At 44.5% G+C, this 18,430-nt stretch overlaps 1 protein-coding gene and 1 long non-coding RNA gene across 6 annotated transcripts in view; both read left to right on the forward strand.

Annotated features, from left to right (window-relative positions):
- Positions 1-18,430, forward strand: part of MOB3B (MOB kinase activator 3B) — a 98,212-nt gene that overhangs the window by 71,838 nt on the left and 7,944 nt on the right. For all 5 annotated transcript variants that reach the window (XM_083719922.1, XM_083719925.1, XM_083719924.1 and 2 more), the window contains exon 3: positions 13,106-13,308. In XM_083719922.1, coding sequence (XP_083576048.1) covers positions 13,106-13,308 — 203 coding nt within the window. The remainder of the gene's footprint in view (positions 1-13,105; positions 13,309-18,430) is intronic.
- The window catches only part of LOC310835331, a 59,048-nt gene that overhangs the window by 32,674 nt on the left and 7,944 nt on the right, over positions 1-18,430 (forward strand). The gene's annotated exons all lie outside the window — the stretch shown is intronic.

Here is an 18,430-nt window from a genome sequence, read left to right on the forward strand (position 1 = left end):
TCATGCTGGCCACATGACCCGGAAGCTGTACGCCAGCTCCCTTGGCCAACAAAGCAGGATGAGCGCTGCAACCCCAGAGTTGGCCACGACTGGACCAAATGGTCAGGGGTCTCTTTATCTTTACCTGTGCTGAAACACAGTTATTTTGTGTGTTTGAGGTGTCTTTAGTTATTTTCCCGTGTCACTCTGTACATTCTTGGTCTCTTTCTTCCCTTAGAGATCATTGCTTCTTCTCATACTGACTGTGAACACAATTAGATGGTTATTGTTTTAACTTTGGTTTTAACAATTCAGCCCTGACCATGGGTCCTGCTGGCTAGGGCTGATGGGAGTTGCAGTCCAAAAACAACTGGAGGCCTCTAAGTTTGGGAAACCCTGGTCTACTCCGGCCCCCTGCGATGCAGGAATCTCAGCTAAAGCATCCATGACAGATGGCCATCCAATCTCTGCTTAAAAACTTCTCAGGAAGGAGAGCCCACAACCTCCCGAGGGAGACCGTTCCACTGTCAAACAGCCCTTACTGTCAGAAAGTTCTTCCTGATGTTTAGTCAGAATCTCCTTTCTTGTAACTTGGAGCCATGGGTTCGAGTCCTGCCCTCCGGACCGGGAGAAAACAAGCTTGCTCCCTCTTCCATGTGACACATATTTGAAGATGCTTATCATATCACGGCTCACTCTTCTCTTTTCCAGGCTAAACATGCCCAGCTCCTTCAACCATTCCGCATAAGGTATAGTTTATTTCAGACATCCCCAAACTCGGGCCCTCCAGCTGTTTTGGGACTACAGTTCCCATCATCCCTGACCACTGGTCCTGTTAGCTGGGGATCATGGGAGTTGTAGTCCCAAAACAGCTGGATGGCCGAGTTTGGAGATGCCTGGTTTATCTATTTGCTTGTTTTTTAAAAAACACACACGATATTTTATAGTGTGATGCATTTTGTGATAGGTCAGTATAGAAATACTTTTATTAATACATAAAGAAATAGAGAGGGGTAATCATCTTCACTTCAGCCAATTTTGTGAAGCAGAAATAAATCTTCCAAGCTCTCTCAAGAGGAAATATAAAGTGCAGAACTTCAGTTCAACTAGCTGAAATGAGCTAGTTGAAATCCAAGCGCTTAATTAATTACCTCTTTGGGCACATAATGTCATACTTGCATTCCTTCTGCTGATGCTGCAGGGCAGGCTTTTCCCAGCATGCCCAAGAATCATCTGTTCACTCCTAATTGTCTTCCAACTCTAGCAAGATTTTAATTAGCAGCCCTTTTCCCAAGGATCTCGTTGTCAGGAGTGTGTGCAGGAGCCAGGCCCTGTGACCAGTAGGACTTTGCAGGACTGGGGCTTCCTAAGTTTGTTCTGAAGAGGCAAGGTGCAGCCTCATAGGTGAGGTCGATTGGTAACTCACAGCACCTGGCGGCAAGAGCTGGGAAGGGATATAAGGTCAGCATTTCCCTTTGGTTCTTTGCTACAGCAACACGTTCCCTGCCTTGCTGCGTTTGGCTACTTGACTCCTTGCTTCCTGATCCTCAGACCCCTGACTTTGTGACTCCTTGCTTCCTAATCCTCGGACCATAGCTGTCAACCTTCACTTTTTTTGCGAGAAATTCCCTTAGTCCAGCACTGTTAACCCCTGCTTCCCACTGTTATCCTGGATTGTTAGATATTCCGTAGACTGTCCCCAGGACAGGTAAGGCTGCTGGTCCCTTATTTTTGAGGCTGCTGATCCCTTATTTTCAAATCTGAAAGTTGACAGCTATGCCTTAGACCCCAGACTTTCTGACTTCTTGCTTCCTGATCCTCAGACCCTTGGCTCCTTGACTCCTGGCTTCTGCACTCCCATTCCTCCCCCCACCCTGCCATCATGCCCCCGGTCCCGACGTCCCCAGCTGGGACTTCGATTGCCCGTGAACCAGACCATGACAGTCGTTTAAAGTTGGTGTCAAGGATCACCTTGACTATAAGAAGAGAGAACACAGTACGGAGTGCTCACGCTCCGAATAACATTCGGCCACAGATACATGCTGTTCTAGGCAATTATAGTTTTATGTGAATATTTATTTGCAATCCTGGCAATGATTTAATTCCTCCCAGGTAATTCCTGCCGAGATTGCAGGGGTTGGACTATGTGACCCTTGCGATTCCTTCCAACGCTATGATTCAGAACACTTCCTGCGTTGTATTCAGTAAGCTGTTTAAGAGAACTTCAGATCCTGGCAGCAGATGCTACTGGCATTGCTCACCTTTTCATGGGCAGAGAGTTGACTTCCATCTATCTACATGTTGGTTCAATCGTTCATTTCTACCTGTTGTTTTATCCAAAGAGACTACAAACATTTTTGTACTGTACTGCAGTTCCTCCTCAGGGCAGTGGAGTTCACAATTTATAAAGACAACGTTTAGCTTTACTTTCTGAGTCGTGTGATGGCTTAGCGCGCTCTACTCTTGGGTAGGGTTGCCATATTTCAAAGAGTGAACGTCCGAACGCAAAAATTGTTGGGCATTTTAGCAAAGTTGTTGAGCTTTTTTTTTATTGCAAAATCTGAAAAAAAAGAAAGGAAGAAGATGTAGTAGTTTTTGAGCTATTTTAAAGTAAATCCCCCAAAATCCACACTGCTGACATGGTTTGCCATTTTCCCGGACATTTAATTCCAGATGTATGACAACTCTGCCCTTGGGTTTAGGTGTCTCACTCTCTCTACCATTAACTGTTCACTGGGTGGAATCGGAAGTCCTTGATGAGAATTTCTTGCACAGTTTTCATATCTAATGATCACCTATTATTATTATTATTATTATTATTATTATTATTATTATTATCTTCCATACATTGCTTTAACTTACCTTAAGCTCCTTCCACTACAGGGAAGTGACCCTATCTCAGTGGTGGAACATATATTTTTATTTCTAGTTAAAAGTATTGGGTAGCCATAACTGGACAAATAATATGCATGACTTAGTCTGTGGAAGTTCTCTTATGTTCGAATCATAGAATTGTACAGTTGGAAGGGACCACGAGGGGCATCTAGTCCAACCCCCGCAATGAAGGCACACTCCTCCCGAGACAGACTGATGCCAACAGATGCGTTGCCCAATGTGGGGCTGAAACTCACAACCCTGAGATTAAGAGTCTCACGCTTTATGGACTGAGTTGACTGCTCCTTCGATAGGAAAAAAGCATATATTTGCATAATGCAACAGCAGTATTCGTTAGCTAAAGTGATATTTGCAATTTGTTCCTTCTACAAATGGGCTAGGGGATGTGGGTGGTGCTGTGGGTTAAACAACAGAGCCTAGGACTTGCCAATCAGAAGGATGGCGGTTCGGGAGGTGAGCTCCCGTTGCATTTGTTCCAGCCGTTTTGTCGAGGAAGGCCAGGGCGTTGGATCCTCTCCCGGTTTAGCTACCGTTTTCTTATTCTTTCGATAGTCTGATTACAGTGATGTCTTTTAGTATCGATGCTGTTTTGCAAGCGTGGCAATGCTGAAGGTTGACCTATAGCCAGCTGAAGTTTTATGGCGCGTTACCATAATAAGGGCCAAGAAGAATTGGCAAAGAAAGGGGGAGGAGCGGGGAGCAATTAAATAAATTGCAATGCGGACAGACCACTGGTAGATCAATGCATAGTAATCACATATTTCACCTGGGCTCGGCGAAGTTGATCGGAAATCATTGCAGCTGTCGGCGACCGTCTTGTGATTCCAATTATTCTTACACGGTAGAATCAGGGGTAGGAAATTTCTGCAGTGAAGCAAGTCTAAAAGGAAGTCAGCATAATCGTGGCCCAAAACATTTGGAACAGTGATATGTTTCAGTGTGATAGACTATAAGGTGGCATGCAAAGACTACCATCCCCAAAATCAATCCGTTGAATTCTACCAACAGGCTGTAGCAGATGTGTTTGCTTGTTTTAGCACCTAGCTGGCAAAGTGCTACTTCCCCTCCCCTAATCTCAAGGATAAACACCGAGCTGCAAAATGGTCTTAAGGCTACTAAAGGTAAAGGACCCCTGACAGTTAAGTCCAGTTGCAAACGACTCTGGGGTTGCGGCCTCATCTCGATGTTTGCCCGCAGACAGTTTTCCAGGTCATGTGGCCAGCAGGACTAAGCCACTTCTGGCGAAACCAGAGCAGCGCATGGAAACGTCGTTTACCTTCCCACCACAGTGGTACCTATTTATCTACTTGCACTTTGACGTGCTTTCGAATTGGTAGGTTGGCAGGAGCTGGGACTGAGCAGCAGGAGCTCACCTCGTCACGGGGATTCGAACCGCCAACCTTCTGATCGGCAAGCCCAAGAGGCTCAGTGGTTTAGACCACAGCGCCACCCGCATCTTAAGGGTACTAGAAGTACCTATAAAACGACCCATCTGGCTTCTGTGGCTTGAGATCAGTGACTCACAGATGCAGATCAGAGCTCAGATTCTGAATACACAGGCCTTGTTTTAAAAATAGTAGCCCTTTCCTTCCCCTCCCCCCCTTTTATTTTATTTTTTAAAAGACTGATTAAACGTTAAACTTGCCTTCTCCGACACACGCGAAGTCAGACCACACATTTCTGCTGCAAAATTGTTCAGATATGCTCAGTGATGGTAGTGAATTATTCTAAATAACCAGAGAACTTCTTGTATCTCTAGCCTTGTTTGAGTTGCACCGATTGCCAAGGCCATTTTAAAATATTTATTTGACCAGGCAGGCAATGGGGATGATGAGGTTAGACGCTCTCCCAGTATGGCCCACGGGAGGAGATTTGACAGCTAAATTGAGGACGGCTAGAGAATTTGTTGCGACACTCTCTTGAGGGATTTATAGCTCACTGAAATAATGAACTCGTGGGAGACAAAAAATAATGAAATCCCTTTCCAGGGCAAGTTCCAAATTTGGCGATTGCGACTTTTGTGTTAGTGTGGCATTTGGCCAAAGTCCTTGCCTCATTTTTTATAAAATATATATATATATCTGTGAATGTCAATTTTTGGGTTCTAGATTCAGGTAGGTAGCTGTGTTGGTCTGATGCAGTCGAAATAAGTAAAACAATTTAAAAAAGTGTCCAGTAGCATCTTAGAGACCAACTAAGTTTTTTATGGGTATGAGCTTTTTGTGTGCATGCACACTTCTTCAGAACTTCTGGGTTGTGAGTGTGAGGGGTATTTCTTACAGACTTCCCATAGAGGTTTTTAAGTAAGGGTTTTTACTGATTTAAAGTCCAAGGATAGTCAAGTTCAATTATTACAATGTACAGTTCCTGTTGGCAATGCCATTTCATACTGATATCTTCCTTCTGCATCGTCCTGTCTTAAAAGTATAACAAACAAACTTGCCTTTGCATTCGTTTGTTTGTTACACTATTGGTTTGACTATCCTTGGACTTTACGACAATAAAAACATATAGAAGGCTAATACAGTGGTACCTCGGGTTACATACGCTTCAGGTTACATATGCTTCAGGTTACATACGCTTCAGGTTACAGACTCCACTAACCCAGAAATAGTGCTTCAGGTTAAGAACTTTGCTTCAGGATGAGAACAGAAATCGTGCTTTGGTGGCGCGGCAGCAGCGGGAGGCCCCATTAGCTAAAGTGGTGCTTCAGGTTAAGAACAGTTTCAGGTTAAGGACGGACCTCCGGAACGAATTAAGTACTTAACCTGAGGTACCACTGTAGTAATATGATATGTTAATGCCACCACAAACTGTGCTTTGTAATTTTTTGATACGGCAATTACAGTTTTATTATATATAATATAATGTTACTTCACAGCTGGAGTGTGTGTTGTGGTATTCTGAACATGATTTGCGTAATGAGGCAGTTGTGGTGTGTGTCAAATCTGCAGAGAGCCCAGCTTGGGACAGAGTTATTTGCAAAAATGGGCTGCTTACTGGAGCAATGTCTTGGCAGCTCAGCCTCAACACATCTGTGAAGGAGACAGGTCAGTGAGATTGGCAGAGTGCCACCAATGTTTCATGGTTCAGAAATGGGCGGGGCTTCAGTGCTAATCCAAAGCTTCCCACAAGGAAGGAAATGAAATTGGTGAAAACTAGGAACATCATTATTCCTCACCTCTGGGGGGCAAAAGGCTTTCTTTCAAACATCCCCCCAGGTGTGAATGAGACGACATCTTTGGTTGGTGATAGTACATCTTTGTGGTTTAGGGAGCTTATGTATGTTTTGTGCAGTTAATGAAAGTCTAGACAGGATCCAAGCGAAGCTATTGTGAGGCTTTGAAAAGGTGTCTAGGTTTCTTCATCAGAATTAAAAACACTGTCTGGTTATTGGTATTTTTTGTATTCCTTCCAGCTAGGAAACGGAAAGATTTTCAACCATTCATAGCACATGATATGAATAACCCCATAAATATGTAGATATTCATAATGTGCTGTTCTGTTGCTTCAATGCAATCCCACTTTTATGAGTTACTGTGTTTGCTACAATGCCTACATATTTGCTGCATCCCAATTAATTTGTTGCATTTTTTAAAAAATAGGTTTTGCAAAAAGAAACCTGTGTGGCTGGGAACCAGGAAGGAAAAAAGCAGCGTTGTTTTCCATGGGACTTCCTTAGGAATTGAATTGCACAGTAAATGTGCTCAGAATCACAATCTCGGTTGGTTTGCTGTTTAGGCTGAGGGACCCATTTATGTTTTCCTGAGAATGCAAAGTTGCCTAAAGGAAATGGGTGTCAGGTTGGTCTCTTTATTGTCAGGAAGCAATAACGACTCTTTGGCAGATAAAAATGCAAACATTTTGGAAAGCAGAGGCTTTAAAGGCCTTTGGTTTGTAATTATCCAGCAGTAAAAGACTGTTGCAATTAGATTTGGAAATGACAGAGTAGGGTTTCTTTTCTTTTCCCCCCCAAGCGCACGCTTTCCTTCCATGTTTTGGTTCCGCTGGGCTTCATTTCTGCTTATAAATGTACAGGAAAGAGATTGGTTGCCCTGGTCTTTCCTTTGCCTTTGCAGAATAAAGTCTGCTGACAGCTATCTCTGCAACGAAACATTAATTCAAGGGAAAACGTGTTAATTGTGTGCAGAGAATGTGCATTTATTGTACAGGAAATGGACAGTGTGAGAAGATCCCATAAAATATTAAGGCATTATTGCATAATCTGTAAAAGTCCCCTATGATACTGGCCAAGTAACGATGGCATGCAAAATATAGGGTACAATATACGTATATCAGGTCCATCAGTTTAAATGGGCCTCCACTGGATGCAACCACTCAGGCTGAGGGGATTTTCTTTGCAGGAATACATTTGAGCCAATACAACTTAGGGCTCTTTGTCCATATTTTCAAAGTGAGGGGTGATTCCCAAAAAAGTACCCTTGGTCTGTCGGGTCAAACAGTATTGGGCTTTACAACTCATGGAAATTCCAGGAACAGAAAAGCAGTTCAAAAAGTCCTTTTCAATACATGGCCTGCTTTGCGGCCGAGAAAAGCAAATTTGAAAATATCCAATAAAATAAAATCCAGTTAAGCCACTGAAATGTAACAGTATAACATGCAAACAATTACTGAGACTTCAGAAACCATATGAAAAATTCCCAGCATCAGTGACAAGGCTTTCCTTTTTCTTAACAGATTGTTTTCCCATTCCTCACCCCTTGAATATGTTTCTTGCTTTGCTGGCCATAAATTCTCTGTACCTGGCATAGCTGTCAAGCGTCCCTTATTTGGAGGGACAGTCCCTTATCCCAGCGCCATGTCCCGCTGCTGTCCCTTATTGATGATGTCCCTTAAATTTCCCGGGTTTCAAAGGAAGCAGCTCCTCTCCCTCCCTCCCTGTCGGCCAGGGAGGAGGGAGGCTCCAACTGTGTTGCTTGGCTGCCCGGCTCGCCCCCCTCCGGCCTCCTCTCACCACCCTCGGCCCCTGGGAACCCCTCCCTGCCAGGACTGGAGGGAGCCTCGGGTCCTTCCGCCACCATCCTCCTCGCAACCGCCAAACTGAGCGTCTCTGCCTGGGGTCTCGCCTCTGCCCGTCACCGCTGCTCCCGCTAGGCCGTACTGTGGCTGTGCCGCCGAAGGACCCGAATGAGATGGGCAGCCTGGCATGGTCTATGAATTGATGAGGAGCCATAAGAGGAGAGCGATGGCAACCCTAGAGAAAGCAGTTCAGAGAGAGGAGGAAGAGGAGGAGGAGGAGGCGCGGGGCAGGTGTTCCAAGGGCTAACCATAGAGGGGGAAAGCGGAGGAAGGACCGCAAGCGCTTCTCCCATAGATTTGTAGTGGTAGACTAGCATAGATGGTCTGATCTGTGGGTTTACTTTGGGCGCTATTTCCCCCCCCCCTTCCTCCCGCCCCACCTGATGGAACTGAGAGCTGCAGATGGAGCACGAGAGAAAAGATACAGAACTGCAGCAGCATCTTCGTAGCTTGGACTTCGTTTTGCGCGAAAAGTGGTTGCTGCTTGTAGTTATTTAAATGCAGTGTTTCATCGGCTGGTGTCTTAAGCAGCAACCTCTGGAAACGAAGGGCTAAAAACCAGTGCTGCTCTCCAAAATTATCTGGTCCCTTTTAACTGGTTGACTAAAATCCCTTATTTTGGCTGCTGGTCCCTTATTTTCAAGGCTGCTGGTCGCTTATTTTCAAATCTGTAAGTTGACAGCTATGGTACCTGGTAGGCTTTGGAGAGAGCATATGTTAAACATATCTGAGACATAACGGTGTACATCTAATTCTTGAACTCCTTTCTCCCTTCCTCCCTCTCTATTTCTGTATTTTTAGGAGGAACGGCAACGATGGTATTGATATTTGTGTAGCTTAATGTGCATGCACATTGAGCTTCATGTAGCCAGCTGTATGTAAGGGAAGAACACAGTTACTCTATAAAAAAAAGAATTACAGGCCAGCAATTGCTCTGACCTTCAGTTATTCCAAATTTTCAAATTCTTGGGCAATGTGCTTGGTGCATTTTCTTTCATTATAACGCAAAGTACATGGCCTTGGCTGCCAAATTCTGATCCCTGCTTAAACTTGTTGGTGCATATGCAAACCCTGATCCATTCGTGCTTTGAATGCCCAAGAATAGGCAGCACCTAGAAAAGTGACTATTTTAAAATAGCACAGGTGGTTTAAAAAATGTTTGTGGTTTTAGCTTGAGGCATTTCAGGTGCTATGGACTAGCTAGAAATAATTTCAAATGACTTCTGCTTGCATGATTATCTCTCCCCCCCCCCCCCTTCTTAATAAGGCATGGTAAAAGAGGGAAAGGAAATTGCAGAGAAGTTGGAACACCTTAGCTTCAGAAAATGTAGGACAGATCTCTGTCATGTCCTCAAAAAGGGAATCTGAGGAACTGTGGCAAATAGTGGGAATGAGGCCAAGTTCGATGCAATAGGGCCAGATTGCAAACTGGAACGCTTACTTCCGGGTTTGCAGTGTTTGGGTTCCAAGTTGTTTGAGTACCAAGGTGTTTGCGAACCAAGGTACCACTGTACTGAGAAACAAATTTGCCCATCTCCTGCTGTGCTCCAGATGTCAAGCTTGGCCCCAAGGGATAACATATATCTGCATTAACAGGGCTACTGTACGAATCGCCTTGTGAAAATCTGCTTTGAAAGGGGGCTTTTCAAGAGAGAGATGTGGGCAGCGCAAATGAAGGACTGCTCCACGAGTTGACAGCGGCTCTCTGTGCTTTAAGGCCATTAGAGCTGCTTTTCACAGTCCTTTGCTGAGCCGGTGTTTATCACAGCTGAAGGCATATAATTTCTCCATTAGAGGTGAGGGCGCTCTGTGATTTGGTAAAGAAAACCGAATGAATGAAACGCCCTTCTCCGTAACGGAAAAACGATGGATGGATCAGGATAATAATCCATACCAAAAAAATAATAATGTAACGAGTCCTCAGGGTGTCTTTAGAAGTAGATCTTAATTTATGCTAACTCCATAACATCAGCTTTTCTTGGGTTGTTGTTTTTATTTTGGTTATATATTTTGTGGTTTTATATTTTGCTTTTGTTCTGTGAACCGCCCTGACATCTCTGGGTATACAGCAGTATATAAATTAATAATAATAATAATAATAATAATAATAATAATAATAATATCACAAGGGTTTCCCAGTGGTGGACCCGTGGTTCCCAATGTGGGGCACACGCTCCACAGGGGGACAATTTCATTTTTAAGTGGGGCAATTTGGAAGCTTGTTCAGACCAAGTTTATGGCCTTTTAGGCTTCCTCCACATGAATAGGAGTTCACTTTTTGAAAAATAATTATTATTTGTCATGGGGGGAGGGGCATCAGTATTTTAGAGATGCTTAGGTGGGGCATAACCAAAAAAAAAGATTGGGAACCACTCCTTTGGACCCAGGTCTTATGCCCCACCCAGGGGTGAAACTAGGCTTCATTTCACCCAGGTCAAAGACCCAATTTGGCACCTTAATGCACATTTGCATAAACACACACACAGGGTGGGGGCCTCGATGGCGCCCGTCTTGAGGCTTCATCCGAGGCAAAAAACCTGACTAGCCCCCCACCGTAGCCATGGCTATGTCCTCACTCTTTAGAAAGCCATGTGCATTCTTCTTTGGCGATCACTCGAAGCCGAGTAAGATTGGCTTCCATAAACACGGATTTAACAATGAGTCCGTAAGTGGTTGTGGAGGCCAATTCTGGATCCACACATCCTTCCACAGTGGGGACATTGGTTTCCGGGCGGGCAATTGTCTTTTACAACCGCTAGGTGATGACCCCACTGGGCACGGTAATCCAGACAGGGGGAAAGGGAGGCAGACTATGTTTAGGGCACCTTTTCTAGCCCCTTCCCCTTTTTGAGGTGAACAGCATGGATCCTAAATAGGGCTGCTCAGTCATGGATACAGCTGCTGAGCTGCTCAACTGCCTCGTTCCTTGAGTCAGAACGATTGAATCTGTATCCACACCCCATGTGCCGGTTCATGACTAGGGGCTTCCAGATTTCACGATCCTGGCTCCATTACCATTTGCCGATCTCCATGGGACTTTTGGGGTTTGGGTTGGGTTTTTGGAAGACGCCTGTGCATGAATTTGTTTTATGTGTGTAGATCAGTGCATGCTGACCAACATTACTTTAGTTGTGAAGGACACATTCCATTTTTCCCTTCTTCATCCTTGTCCAGTCTAGTTCCATGGCAGCACTCCTGCTTGTCTCAAGCATTAGGTTGCTGTAGAGCTCTCCAACACTAGTAAACCAGAGGTTAAACTACACAAAGAGCATGGGAAGCTGTGTATCACAATATGCACAAGGGGAGCGCTCTCTGATTTTCTAGGACCTACCTATGGCCCATTCCCAGAAACTCGCAACCACTGCTAAACTGGTTGTGTGGTTTTTTTTACCACACTGAACATTCCATTTTGCACATTGTGCCTGGAGAGCAATTAAAGCCCCATCCATAATGTGTACATCAGCTCTTAAGACATCTATGGAACATTGAAACTTTACTTTCTGCCTACCCTCTAGATCAGGGGTCAGCAAACTTTTTCAGCAGGGAGCCAGTCCACTGTCCCTCAGACCTTGTGGGGGCCTGGACTATATTTTGGAAAAATAAATAAATGAACGAATTCCTATGCCCCACAAATAGCCCAGAGATGCATTTTAAATAAAAGGACACATTCTACTCATGTAAAAACACGCTGATTCCTGGACTGTCAGCGGGCTGGATTTAGAAGGCAATTGGGCCAGATCCAGCCCACCCATGCTCTAGATTGTTGTCCATCCTAGAAAAGATCCGGACTTGTACAAACGCATGCATCCACGTGCACAACTCAGTGCAGGAGTTATTGTGGCAGTGTGAATGGGATTCAGCTTGCATGAGCTCTCCAGCCGCAGGGCTGGAAGTTGAATCAGATCAGCTTCAGGTTCTTTCCAGGCCTGCCACCACATCTGCGAGGATGATATTTTAGGAGCCTGAAGTGCGTGGCTAGAAAACTCGCAAATCTGTTGTGTAATAACTTGGCAATTTGTAAAGGGGGGGACGGAATATAGCTGGAGCCCCCCCCCCCAGGATTGTAAACTCCAGGTTAACCAAATCTTTCTGTCATTCTCATTTGTTCAGAGACTGGATCTTGGCTGAGTCAGTAGTGCTGCTTGAACTACAGCCAGTTACTTCATCCAGGAGTAAATTCTTTTCTTCTATTTCAGCAAGTAGCTGCTAGCTCAGAAATTCCACCAAGCATCTTTTCTTCTCCTAATAATGACAGCAGCTCAGTGATCTAATTTAATGTCTTTATCCTTCTTTGTCTGCCTACTGTGCGTGCTTTTATTAAAATTGATCTCCGCTGTTAGAGATTATTGTATAAGTTTTCGTCTTCGTCGTCTTCTTCAGCTACTTCTTCAGTCTTTTTTAAATCATGATTATTATTTTGCAACAACGCACCAGGAATTATTAAGTGCATATGGACTATATGCCAGTGTGGATTTTTAACAGTGGGAAGAATGGAGCCATTATGTTGTGAGATCTGCGGCACAGGGCAGTATACAAATTTAAATAACAATAATAACAATAAAGAAATAAGTGGGAAAATGTAAATTACCCAAATATAAATTGTTTTGCTTTACTTATTTACTTGTCTTTATCTTGTATTTTATTCCGTGAACCACACTGAGATCTTATGATGAAGGACACTATACAAATCTAATAAATAAATAGACTGAAATCAAATCAATATATGTAGGCTGTTTTGGAGAACTGGTTGTGCTTCATGGCTGATTTACTTCTGAAGGAGCACTGTCCTCTTTGTTATAGAAGCAGTGTTCAAAACTAGCCAGGTACCAGGCGCATTTTGCGACCTGCTCAGGTCCAATTGCGACCGCATGGAGATCTCTGGATGCCCAGTTGGCAAAGCGTATTCTCCTTCATGGAGAGCACGGGTTGCGGTGGGGGCAACCAAGACACCCCTCTTTTGCTGGGTGGGTTAGTATAGATGGCTACAAATCTGATTGGGTACCCCTCAGTCGTTGGGGATAATTTGGTGTTGCAATTTTATGAGTGACTGTTGAGGGGCTGTTTATTCCCTGTGCGCAGCGTTGAGCTTCCTCTCTTCGCTGTGTGCATCGGATCACCCTCCCTATACTTACAACAACCGCCAACATGACAGGGTGGGAGATCTCAACCTCCTCTCCTTTTCCGTTCCCAGGCGTGCCGTTCCCAAAGAACTTCCTTCAGATCTGCAAGAAGATCTTGTGCCGGCTCTTCCGGGTCTTTGTCCACGTCTACATCCACCACTTTGACCGCATTATCATCATGGGGGCCGAGGCCCACGTCAACACCTGTTACAAGCACTTTTATTATTTCGTGACGGAGCTCGCCCTCATAGACCGCAAGGAACTGGAGCCTTTGGTAAGTGTTTAGTGCTTTATTTATTTATTAGCCGCAGAGGGAAATGCAAAGCCAACAGGGGCAGCTGCTCCTTCCTTGGTCAAGGGTTTTGGTCAGGCCAGTCTTCCACTCAACATGGACCTTGATTTCTCACTGGTGACAGAAGTGAGAATGTGTCTCTCTTCAGTTCTGCAGTTCCAGGGCAGAATGAAGAAACCAAAGATCTGTTTTTGTTGGCTTCCCAGATTATGATATCCTGCAGATCTCCTGGGCCAATAGAGCCCTACCAGTTTTCTGTCGGTTTCCTTGGGTGTATTTTGTTGTGAAGGGAAGTGATGGGACTGACCCATGCCTCGGATGTAATTTCATTTCCCCCGGGACTTGTAAGTCTTTCCAGAATTGGATTGATCCTGCTGGGAGTATCAAGATCGATTTTACATTCAACCCAGAAGGGTCGTCCTGTTTGTCTCTCCATCCCTCCAATCCATCTGTGTAAGAAAGCTTGCACATCATATTGCTTAAGTACGGCATGAATAATTTCCCCCCTGTGAGCACACGGCAGTGTGTTGGCTTTTAACCGAATCCAGCTACAATTGCACAATCTACAGGTTGTAGTTGATTGCTTTGCTAAGTTTAATTAATGTAATGGAGTTGCATTTCGGGGGAGGAAGAAAAATCAATCATAATAAAGAGCAAGGAGTGTTTCGAAAGCAGATTCTGGTTTTTTGTTGCCAAAGCAAGACGCTACCAAGCAGCTAACTTTTTATATTTGATTAAAAATATAAAGTAAACAAACGACTACATCACCTGTTCGTTGGACCTTCTAGCTATGTGGAAATCTAAACGTGGTTGCAAAGGGCCTGAGAATGTACACCCAAGTTTATGTACCCAACGCGTACTTTGAAACTTTATCTCAAGGTTCAGGGGGCATTGGGGTGGGGGGGGGGAGAGATATATTCAAGTCTAAACACCCACCAGACCTTATCCTCTGAGGCAAGCCATTTCGTGAGAGAGGCACATTGTTGCTCAAGTGCTGGGAAGTCTCAAAATATTAGTATTTGCGTAGTACAAGCCAGTCTTTTAAGAACGAAACTGTTCCAAGTGTGTCCCTCCATACCCATGAAACTGACCCGGCAAGGTTAATCTTTTTTATGCGATGCTAAATACTGCTCAATTATTAACTTGTCGCTCACTCATTTAGTCCTGGTTTTTCCCTTTTGTTTCTAAGAGGCTCTCCCATCCCCTCCTAGAAAAGGACGGGAGAGAGAGAGAATAAAATAAAGAACAGGATTATTGTCTCTATGGATTTCCTAGTGCTTGTTGAGCAATTACAAAGTGGGGAGGCAGGATTCACAAAGGGAGCTTCCCAGTGAACAGAAGTAAGTTTACTGAGCCCAGTGAGTTTCAGAAAACTTCAGGCATGCTCTGTGTGCCTTTGGCTTCCAACTGCGAATCACAGAATTGTAGAGTTGGAAAGGGACCCCTGAGGTCATCTAGTCCAATCCCCCGCAATGCAGGAATCTCAGCTAAAGCATCCAGGACATGCATCCATCCCCATCGTTCTGCCTGGACACTGAGGTCCAGCTCCGAGGACCTTCTGGCGGTTCCCTCTCTGCAAGAAGTGAGGTTACAGGGAACCAGGCAGAGGGCCTTCTCAGTAGTGGCACCCTCCCTGTGGAATGCCTCCCATCAGATGTCAAGGAAATAAACAACTACCTGACATTAAAAAGACATCTGACATTCCCTGTTCAAGTTTTTAATGTGTGACATTTTAATGTATTTTTAATCTTTGTTGGAAGTCGCCCAGAGTGGCTGGGGAAACCCAGCCAGATGGGCGGGGTATAAATAAATTATTATTATTATTATTATTATTATTATTATTATTATTATTATGGCCATCCAACTTCTGCTCAGAAAAACCGCCAAGCAAAGAGAGTCCACAGTCTCCAAGCCATGACTGCAATTCCCTCACCCCTTGTTTGTGAGATTTTTTTTTTTTAAAAAAAAGAAAATTAAGTTCATTTCATTATTTTTAGCATTATTGGTGCATTCTGCCTTCCGGCGTTAATTACGGGAATTTGATAATGATGGCGGCTTGATTGAGAGGTTTCTTTGAACGCTCTTTGAGTTTTTCCTACAGTCAAGGGGTGTGTATGTTCTGTTAAGTAATCTCCACATCAAAGATATGTGTTGCATGGATGGGGGGGGGGACCATGTGATTATGGACGGAGCTCGCAGGTGAAGGGAAAAGGTGGAAAATGCTAACAGGGACATGGATTGATGGAGGAAGAGCATCATTGTACAGTGGTACCTCGGGTTACATACGCTTCTGGTTACATACACTTCGGGTTACAGACTCCACTAACCCAGAAATAGTGCTTCAGGTTAAGAACTTTGCTTCAGGATGAGAACAGAAATTGTGCTCTGGCGGCGCGGTAGCAGCAGGAGGCCCCATTAGCTAAAGTGGTGCTTCAGGTTAAGAACAATTTCAGGTTAAGTACGGACCCCCGGAATGAATTAAGTACTTAACCCGAGGTACCACTGTACTGAGAGTCTTGCTGACCGGTTCTGCAAGGTTTTGGGGGCAGTGCTGCAGTTATAGCACATGAGCTGCGCACAACGTGAGCCTCAGCTCAGCCAGATACTGATTCTATGTTTATAAATAGGAGTAATCACCACATTTTGTGCTACCCACCTCCCTCAGTTGGCGTGTGTGCTTGGAGGAATTCAGGGAAAGAAATATATCAAAAATAAAATATGCAAATACAAAGTTCATCGTAGCGTTGTGCAATGAGAAATCTCCCAGCGTTCCCCCTAAATCTGTTTTGGAGCATATTTAGGGTTTGGTTCGTAGAGGTAATTCTACTGTAACTGCACTAATTCAGTTGAATATTGCTCAAAGTATTTCTGCAGGGAATTGCAAAGAGCCACAGAGAGTGGCTGCTCGTGTTACTATTGTGGAGTCACTTTTAGTCCCAGCCAAATGTCATTCTGGGCAATGGTCCAGAGGTTGCGTGCCTGAGATGTGCATTTTACCTTCATACAGTAAGCTACTTTCTACACACACGCACCCTCTATATCAGGTGTGAGGAACTTTCGCTCTCCATATCTTGCTGAACTATAATTCCCGTCAGCTCCAGAAGCATGGCCAGTGGCCCTGGGTTTTGGGAGTCATAGTTCAACATCTAGAGAGCCAACGTTTTTACACACCCATTCTATATCGTCCTCTATCCAGGCAAATGCGCAGCATTTCCTTCAGACTTTCGCAGGAATCTACTCCATTAAATCTTTGTTGCCATGTTCATAGATCTAAGGAGAGCTCGGTTCAGGTTGCAACAAGTATATAATTAAAAAGGGAACATTTTGCATTTCTTGATGGCTAAATACCAAGGCAGCTGCTTAGTTCCGTGCACGTTGAAAATCTGTGCACAGGTTAGCTTTCCCTCACGTCCACGTTGCTTTCATAATTAATTGGATGTTTAAATATGGGACTGTAATTTTGGAATGCTGGCATTTGGAATTATGTGAGTGTGCCATGTTTGTTTTTCACTTAGCAAACGGCTTTGTGTTGGTGCCTTTGTTGATTGGCCTTTATGGGCACGGAATGATTTAAACGAGGAGGAAAAATCTGCTTCTGTTTTGAAATTGCAAACATTCACAAGCCCACAGAGTCTTTTCATTTGGGTCTGTGTAGGCTCACGGGTTTGCTTAGACAGTTGAGTTATCTTGTTGCATTGCAGCTTTTTAGTCTGCTTCCAATTCAGATGTTTCCAGCTGCAGAGCATCTGTTTCTCATGCAGAAGTTAGACCCCTGGCATCTTCAGGTGGGGCTGGGAGAGAACCCCCCCGATTCTCTGGGGATGCCTTCTAGGAAGATGAGACTGCGGTAGATCAGGGGTCAGCAGAGTTTTTCAGCAGGGTGACGGTCCACTGTCCCTCAGACCTTGTGGGGGGCCAAACTATATTTGGGGGGGGGAATGAATCCCTACAACGGGGTGAGCTCCCGTTGCTTGGTCCCTGCTCCTGCCAACCTAGCAGTTCGAAAGCACATCCTCTGGCGGGAAGGTAAACAGCATTTCTGTGCGCTGCTCTGGTTCGCCAGAAGCGGCTTGGTCATGCTGTCCACATGATCCGTAAGCTGTACGCTGGCTCCCTCGGCCAATAAAGCAAGATGAGCGCCGCAACCCCAGAGTCGGCCACGACTGGACCTAATGGTCAGGGGTCCCTTTACCTTTACAGCAAACTTTTTTAGCAGGGGGACGGTCCACTGTCCCTCAGACCTTGTAGAGGGCCAGACTATATTTTGGAAATGCAACCCAGAGTTGCATTTTGAATAAAAGGACACATTCTACTCATGTAAAAACACCAGGCAAGCCCCACAAATAACCCAGAGATGCACTTTAAATAAAAGGACACATTCTACTCATGTAAAAACTCACTGATTCCTGGTCCGTCCGCAGGCCAGATTTAGAAGGCGATTGGGCCGGATCTGGCCCCCGGGCCTTGGTTTGCCTACTCATGCTGTAGACCATGTGTGTCCCACATATGTGAGTTGCAACTAAAATGTGAGGAGGGTACCAGCTTGCGGAAGCCTAAGCTATGGCAAAATGCTGAGATATGAAGCCAGATGCTCTGGAGAACAGGATCGAGACCGACCCTTCGCACCTGAAGTGGTAGATGATGTTCCTCCATTTTATAGGCATAAAAACTACAGAGAAGACACTCATGTATCAGAATGACTTAGTGGTGAATGACAGCTTTGCTGTCTAGGTCATTTTTTAATCTTCTTTAAAAAAATAAATAGACTCACACCATTACACTTGGTTCCTAGGCAATGGTTGCACAGGCAGAAAATTCATCTCATTCTGTATAAATCATCTCTCGGAAGCTGTAAAAGAGAGGGGTACTTTGGTATGGTCCTTTAGTGCACTTGCAGCAAAGGGAGAGATGATAATTAATTAATTGAATTTCTGTACCTCCCTTTATCCCAAGATCACAGAGCGGCTTACAAGATAAAAACACAAAATGCCTTACAATAGTAACAAAAAATAATAATAATCCCTCCCCCCCCCCCGAGTTTAAAAGACCATATTAATTAGTCAAACCTTTACAAACTCAAGGATTTAAGATGCCTACATCTTAA

Source organism: Podarcis gaigeae, assembly GCF_964106915.1.
Source record: "Podarcis gaigeae genome assembly, chromosome: 17".
NCBI lineage: Eukaryota > Metazoa > Chordata > Lepidosauria > Squamata > Lacertidae > Podarcis > Podarcis gaigeae.